Below are 7,348 nucleotides of genomic sequence, written 5' to 3' on the forward strand. Positions count from 1 at the left end.
GGGGCTGGGAGGCGGAAGCCCCGCTGAGGGTCTGGAATCCCCGCAGGAGCTGAGTTCATCCCATTTCTGAGATGTGGCCCCTCGGGCCCCGGGGTGGAGAGCGGGGTCTGTCCAGGGCCGGGCCGGGTGCCACCCTCTGCCCTGGGCTCTGTCTCTTGGTCCGGGCTCCCTGTGCCTCAGCAGCGCCTGGGCCTGAGTGGCTCCCTGGAGGGCAGTGTGGACAGTCCGTGGGGTGGGGCTCCTGACCTGCCTGTCGCGTCTCTTTCTCCTCACAGGCTCCCCAAGGGCCTCAGCGCAGCGGTATCTCCCAGTTCCCCCAATGCCCTCGCCTTCCCTGTGTCCCCAAGGCAACTCAGGCCCCCCAAATGTCGCAGGTCCCCCGGGACCTCCAGTTGCTCCAGGTCCCCTCGTGCCCTTAGGACCTCCTTTGTCCTCAGGGCCCTCACGTCTCCAAGGGCCGCTGTTTGCTCAGTATCCCTCATTTACCCCAGGGTTCCCAAATAACCTAGGGCCCCCAAATGCAGGAGTGGTACCAGGCGCCCCTGAAAAGAGGCCCCGGCAGGAGCGCACGGTGTACACCAGGGGGCAACAAGAGCGGCTGGAGGAGCTGTTTGCCAAAGAGAAGTATCCATCCCAGGAGCAGAAAGCAGCGCTGGCAGAAAGTCTGAAGGTGGCGGTGGAAAAAGTACAGGTCTGTGCTCCCTTCTGGAGGACCGGGGGGCACCTCCGGGCCCTGAGCTGCAGGACAGTAAGCCTTGAGCTGCAGAGGGATAGGGGCCAGGGGCTGGGAAACGGGACCCGCGTCGACCCGGGAGACTCTGCTCCATCCCCGCTCCCAGGGATCCCGGGTCCCAGGCCTCAGGGCGCTGCGCGAGCCCAGCCCCCACCCCCCTCAGCAGCCCCGCCCTAAGCCCTGTCCTAGGCTCCAGCCCCTCCCTCGCCTCTCTTCCCCTTCAGGGCGCTAGGGTACTGGGCTAGACTCACCTTTCCCACCCCAGAGATCCCTACCTGAGGTAGAGGCAGGTGCTTGAGGGCTTCCCTTTCACACCCCTGCCCTGTCACCTATGTCCCTCCAGGTGTGGTTTAAGAACCGGCGGGCGAAGTTTCGCAGGGAGCAGATGGAAGGAAAGAGCCCGTCTGGATCTGGAGGCCACAAACTCTGCTCTGTGAGCAGCCAGGCCACAGTCCCCGGCCCTGCTGCTGGCCCTGCTGCTGGCCCTGCTGCTGGCCCTGCTCTTGGTTCTGCTCCTGGCCCTGCTCTTGGTCCTGGTCTTGGCCCTGCTCTTGGTCCTGCTCTTGGTCCTGCTCCTGGTCCTGCTCTTGGTCCTGCTCTTGGCCCTGCTCTTGGCCCTGCTCCTGGTCCTGGTCTTGGTCCTGGTCTTGGTCCTGCTCCTGGCCCTGCTCTTGGCCCTGCTCCTGGTCCTGGTCTTGGTCCTGCTCTTGGTCCTGCTCCTGGCCCTGCTCTTGGCCCTGCTCCTGGTCCTGGTCTTGGTCCTGCTCTTGGTCCTGCTCCTGGTCCTGCTCTTGGCCCTGCTCTTGGTCCTGCTCCTGGTCCTGCTCCTGGCCCTGCTCTGGGTCCTGCTCTTGGTCCTGCTCCTGGCCCTGCTCCTGGCCCTGCTGGCGCTGCTGTCACACCTCCAGTGTTCCTGGGGGCCGCAGGTTTCCACCTCTATGCACCGGGCCCCTCTAATGCCTCCCCAGGAGCTCAGCCCACCTTCTCCAGCCTCGACCAGGCCCACGCACACCTCGGGAACCACAGCCAGGGCAGCTTCTGGACGGCGGCCCCAGCCCCAGCCGGGTCCCCAGGCTCCCAGTCCCCTGATCTCTTGTCAGATTCTCAGTTGTCCCCAACATCCCTCGAGTCTCTCCAAAGAGACTGCTTTGAAGACCCGGTGGACTGGCCCTGCCCCTGAAGACGAGGAGGGAGTCGCCTTTAGCACCCCGGAACCTGCAGAGGGAAGGCCAGGTGTCTGCTGGCCGCTTCCTGGACACCTGGCTCTCGGCCGCTGAGGACTCACCGTGGATTCGGTATTCACTTCCGCAGGGATGAGAGATGGACACTGTCCCCTGAGCATTACGATTTCCTGTCTAGTGCCTTTAAACAAGTTGAGAAAGAAGAAATGGAACCGAGCTTTTTTACAGAAGGGAGGGGTAGGCGTGGGGGAAAAAAGGAGCCAAGATAAGTCACGTACGGATTCCCCATGATGAATGCGGTCCTTGTGTAGTTCTAAAATGTACCAAAAAATATTTTGTTTCAAGGGGCCAAGGATTCAGCCCGGTGTTTCTCTCACCTGCCTGGAAAACCCAAAGTTCCAAGTTCGATCCCCAGGACCAGGAAAAAAACAAAACAAAACAAAAAACAGAAAAGTGTACCAAAAAAGTAAAAGAAATGTAAAGTGCAAAAGAAATAGATGGAAAAAAATTAAAAGAAAAACAATTCCCTGTAAGGAATGTACATATTACCCACTGAAAATGTAGTAATAAAGAAAAGCATTTCAAGAAAATAAAAAACATAGGAAATGTTACTCTGAAAAATTTTTGATTCTATACAAATACTTGCTATTAGTATAAAATTGTTTTGTCAGTTAGTATACTGTATTCTATTCTGTGACTGTCTTTGTACGGATAGGTTTTTTGTAGATGGCCTTGAATTCATGATGATCCTCTTGTCTTACGGCTCTGGATGACAGGTTATTATTTTTCTGCCACAGGTCATGCTGTGTAATTCAGGTTGGCCTTGAACTCGCTACTCGGCCCAGGCTGGCCTGGAACTTGCAGCGATCCTTCATGTCTCAGCCTCTGGAGTGCTGAAATGACACTGGGTTCGAGGCCAGCCGGAATTGTATAGCAAGTCCCCGTGTGAAAAAAGCCAAAACGAGGGCTGGGCTCAGTGGCACCACCGCACCTTTCTGGCAAGTGCAAAGTCCTGAGTTGGATCCTGGGTAGGGGGAGGCACCCAAAACAACAATAGAGCACAGTGTGCAGAGGCAGGCATTATTTTTCTTTTCTCTCTTCCTTTCTGGTGTTGCCCTTCCAGTCTCATTTAAAAAATCCTGAAACTCAAGGTTGTGAATATGTCCCGTGTGGTCTTAAAACCTTTAATCCCTTTCCCTCCCTTTCTTTCTTTCTTCCTTTGGGACAGGGTCTTGCTCTAGTTCAAGCTGAACTTGAAGTCACTGCGCCAGTCTATGGTGGCCTTGAGCTTAAAAGCGTAAAAACGGCATCAGTTCTTGCATAACTATTTTCTTCATTGCGATCAACAACGTTGCAAAACTTCCTGATGTTTTCACCAATTTCAGCTGGCTTCCTTTCGATAAAGAAATGCAGACGTCCTTCTGTCAATCTCTGCTTTTCCGGCCTTAGTTTGAACCGCTTCTGGATCCAAACGGACTTGTGTCTTTGTCACACCTCCCAAGTCACTGTCTTCGTGCTCGGCCTCCCTCTTGCCGGCCCCCCTTGGGAACGGACGGCTTTTCATTCATTCTTGTTCCTGGTTCCTGATTTCCCTATCTCTCCAATAGCAGTCGGGCTCTCCTCCTCAATCACAGGCTGAAGTTTGGCTAAACAAGGCTGTAAATATAAAAATGTGTTGCTGAAGTGTTCTCAAGGGGCAAGGCAGGCCGGAATGCTGAGAGGCTCTGGAGCTTGTTGCAGTCGATTGTAATTTTCACATCAACTTTGAGGTTAAGCTTTAAAGGGGCAAACCAGCAATGTCACACGAATTACACGATTAAGCTGCCTATCTGTCCAGACAAGGTGTGCAGGGAGGGAAAGATTTCGCACAGCACCTCTCGGGAGAGGTTGGGGCTGCATCTTCGCGCTAGGCTCCTGTCATTGTTGCTTGGGTGACTAAACTCCATGGCAGCAACTGTGACACCTCCGCTCGCCTTGAATTTAAAGTGATCCTCCTGCCTCAGCCTCCCGAGTGCTGGGATTACAGGTGTGTGCCACAAGGCCTGGCTGTTTGGTTTTCTTATCATTTGTGTGGTCACTACAACAGCAAATTAGATTTGTTTCAGGAACTTTGTGGTTGTATTCACAGCTTGGTGAATCCTCTGATGCCAGAGGGCCATGCACAAGCCTTCCTCAGCAAGGGCAATCTTTTCTGCTCACTGAAAGGAAGAGGCGTGGGACTCTTGGTTTCATCTCAACACTTGAAGGCCACCACAGCCTGATTCCAGTAGTGCTCTCTACGTACCCAGGAATCCCTGGGAAAGGGAGAGACAGAGGGTGGCTGGTTGGGGTTGTGATCTGAGCAACAGCATCATCCCTTAAGCTTGCTGTCTTCCCTGGGAGCGGTTCATGGTGCCCCATACAATGGCAACAGAAACATCAGTGATCACTGGGCACAGACTGCCGTAACACACAGTGTAAGAGTGAGAACTTCAGAATCTTTACAGAATTGCTGAGGTCAGACAGAGACACGTGCTGAGCATATGTTATTGGAAAAGTGCTGCTGAAGACTTCTGGACATGGGTCACCTCCAACCTTCCTTTTAAAAAAATGTAATTCATGATATGATAGGCATGGTGGCCCACACCTGTAATCCTAGCACCAGGGAGGCTGAAACAAGAGGGTCACTGTGAGTTCCAGCCCAGCCTGGGCTACATAGGGAGATCAAAACCAGACCCTGAGGGTGGGGGGTATAGCTTGGCAGTGCTGCCCCTGCCTGGCATGCATAAGGCCCTCAGTTTGGTTCCCATTAATGGAAAACCAAACCAAACCAAACCAGACCCTGAACTATGTGGTGAAATCTTGGGTGAAGAAAAAAAAATGAAAAAGAAAAAGTAAACATTGTGCTTATGGGGATGGGGAGGTGAAGGTGCATTCTGGGATAGGTACGGGGAGAGATGAGGAATGGAGCTGTTTTCCAGGAAGGAGAACAGTCCTGAGCAGAGCTGAATTTATTGTCTTCTGGAGAGGAGGGGATCCTAGGGGGACGACGGAGAGAGGGTGTTTGAAAGCGTTAGGGAAGTGATCATGTTCAAGTATTCTGTGATGCTCACAGGCTGCATTTTCCTGGTGCTTCTTGGCTCGTAGAATGACTTCATGCTCTTATCTTTAGTTTCCCTCCCACCAAGGCCACAGTGGTCCGGAGAAGTTGAAACCTGTTTCTGCAGGGCTGGACCCATAAAAAGCAACCTGGCCTGTGATAGGTTAGAAGTAGCTCACGCCTCATGAATAAGCAATAGCCCGGCTCAAAACCGATAAAAGGACCTTCCTGTCTTTGCTCTCTTCTGTCCTCTCCTCTTCTCTTCTCTCCTTCTGCTTCTTCTTCTGCTCTATCTACCCCCAACCCCTTGAATAAAATCTCCAGTCGGACCTCTCAGTGTGTGTGGCCTAGTTGTTGAGCGTCACCATTCCCTTTCAGAAAGGACCTCGGGTAGAATTGGGCCTTGTGCTTGATTTGGGAATTTATTTGGAGTTCCTTTTTGTGAGTGTGTGTGTAGTTTCTTTTTTTGTACCCAGGATCGAACTCAGGACCTTGTGCTTTAGAGGCAGGTGGCAGGACCACTGAGCTAAATCCTGGCCTCATTTACTTTCTATTTAATATTCACCTTCTATTGCTTACAATAAAAGTTTGCTGGGGGATGAGAAAGTACATGTGGCCGTTCCTCAAATGATGAGGCCCAGTCAGTAGCAGGTATAAATGAAAAGTTCAGTTTAGCTTTTAGATGCATTCAGACTCAGGGGCCCAGGTATAGCTGAAGCCAGCTCACCACCTCCCAAGGGGCAGCAACAGCCTTGCCAGAGTGTGACAGCAGGGCCGCCCCCTGCCGTGGGAACCCTCACGGTGCCATCTTCCCCTGGCTTCGGCCCGTGAGGAGGGGAGGGGACCCAGGCTGCCTTCGACACCCAGTTCCCAGCCCCCAGCCCCACCCTGGGCTCAGGAGCTGCTCATCGAGGAAGGATGCAGGGTCAGGCAGAGGTGGGGCTGCAGGGCGGTGCGGGGAGGGTCCCTGCAGGGTGGGCAGAACAGGAGGGGATTTAAACCCGGGTCCTGGCAGAGCATCCCAGGTGCGGGGACAGAGCAAGAGCCAGGATGCAGGATCCTGGTGGCTTCCTGGGTGAGCTGGGCTGGAGCCCGAGGGCCCAGGGCAGGTGGGGGGGTGTCTTCCTGGGGTTGGGGCTGAGCAGACTGCTGTAGGCGGGGCTGGGAGGCGGAAGCCCCGCTGAGGGTCTGGAATCCCCGCAGGAGCTGAGTTCATCCCATTTCTGAGATGTGGCCCCTCGGGCCCCGGGGTGGAGAGCGGGGTCTGTCCAGGGCCAGGCCGGGTGCCACCCTCTGCCCTGGGCTCTGTCTCCTCTTGGCCCGGGCTCCCTGTGCCTCAGCAGCGCCTGGGCCTGAGTGGCTCCCTGGAGAGCAGTGTGGACAGTCCGTGGGGCTCCTGACCTGCTTGTCGCGTCTCTGTCTCCTCACAGGCTCCCCAAGGGCCTCAGCACCGCGGTATCTCCCAGTTCCCCCAATGCCCTCACCTTCCCTGTGTCCCCAAGGCAAATGTCGCAGGTCGCCCGGGACCTCCAGTTGCTCCAGGTCCCCTCGTTCCCTTAGGACCTCCTTTGTCCTCAGGGCCCTCAAGTCTCCCCGGACCCCCAGTTCCTCAATACTCTTTATTTGCCGGAGGCCCCTCGGATGCACCAGGACCCCCAGAGCCACCAGAGGGGCCAGGCCCCCAAGAGGTGAAAAGGCTGTGGCAGGGGCGCACGGTGCATACCAAGGAGCAGCAGCTTTGTTAATCAAACAAGCTCCCTTCCCCCTGGCTAGAGTAGGTAATTGAATGAATCTTAACGGTAACTTCCCTGACAAAGAACTGCATCAGGTTGGAATTCAGCTGCCTTGCAATCACTGTTTTGGGTATCTGTGAAAATGCAGTGTAACCGACTGAGTAAGATCAAAGCTGTAAAACCCTATAAAAGTAAGAGTTGTAGCCCAATGGAGGAGTCGATCAGGGCACCGCCATTAGGTGTGATCGATCCCCATCGATGGAGTAAACCCTTTTTTATTTTACTGCCATTCTGCTGCCTCTCTGTGTGTCACTTGCCGTCTCCTTCCGGAACATTTGGTGCATTGGCCGGGAAGGAAGGGGCTGACACAGCCCGTGCTGGGCCTCAACTGAGTCCCGCTGGAGGGAGCGGCTGTCCGCCTCCTCGGAAGGGAACAGGTGCCCCAGGGATTTCCTGGGTTCCCTTTCTAGGAAGCGGAGGCCAGCTCGCCAGTAGCGGAATCGCTCGAACCCGGAACAGAGATTGCAGAAGGAAGGCGAGAGAGTGGAATCGTCTGTCTGAATGTGAGATCCCTTTGGGCTGCTCCCTAGTTTGTTTTGCTTTGCTTTGGATCTTAATTAAA

The 7,348-nt window shown here is 54.7% G+C and overlaps 1 protein-coding gene and 1 pseudogene across 1 annotated transcript in view; one reads left to right on the forward strand and one right to left on the reverse strand.

The window, feature by feature from the left end:
* Positions 1 to 2,371, forward strand: part of LOC104873960 (homeobox protein goosecoid-2) — a 2,682-nt gene extending 311 nt beyond the window's left edge. Inside the window, exons 2-5 of the mRNA XM_010640906.1 lie at positions 47 to 232; positions 525 to 691; positions 1,077 to 1,166; positions 1,702 to 2,371. Coding sequence (XP_010639208.1) covers positions 47 to 232; positions 525 to 691; positions 1,077 to 1,166; positions 1,702 to 2,010 — 752 coding nt within the window. The 3' untranslated portion in view covers positions 2,011 to 2,371. The remainder of the gene's footprint in view (positions 1 to 46; positions 233 to 524; positions 692 to 1,076; positions 1,167 to 1,701) is intronic.
* A 439-nt stretch (positions 2,372 to 2,810) lies between these two features.
* Positions 2,811 to 7,070, reverse strand: LOC104873959 (annotated as a pseudogene).
* Between the last annotated feature and the right edge of the window lie 278 nt (positions 7,071 to 7,348).

The sequence above is a fragment of the Fukomys damarensis genome, unplaced genomic scaffold (genome assembly GCF_012274545.1).
Source record: "Fukomys damarensis isolate Sample0158 unplaced genomic scaffold, DMR_v1.0_HiC HiC_scaffold_19, whole genome shotgun sequence".
Taxonomy (NCBI): Eukaryota; Metazoa; Chordata; class Mammalia; order Rodentia; family Bathyergidae; genus Fukomys; species Fukomys damarensis.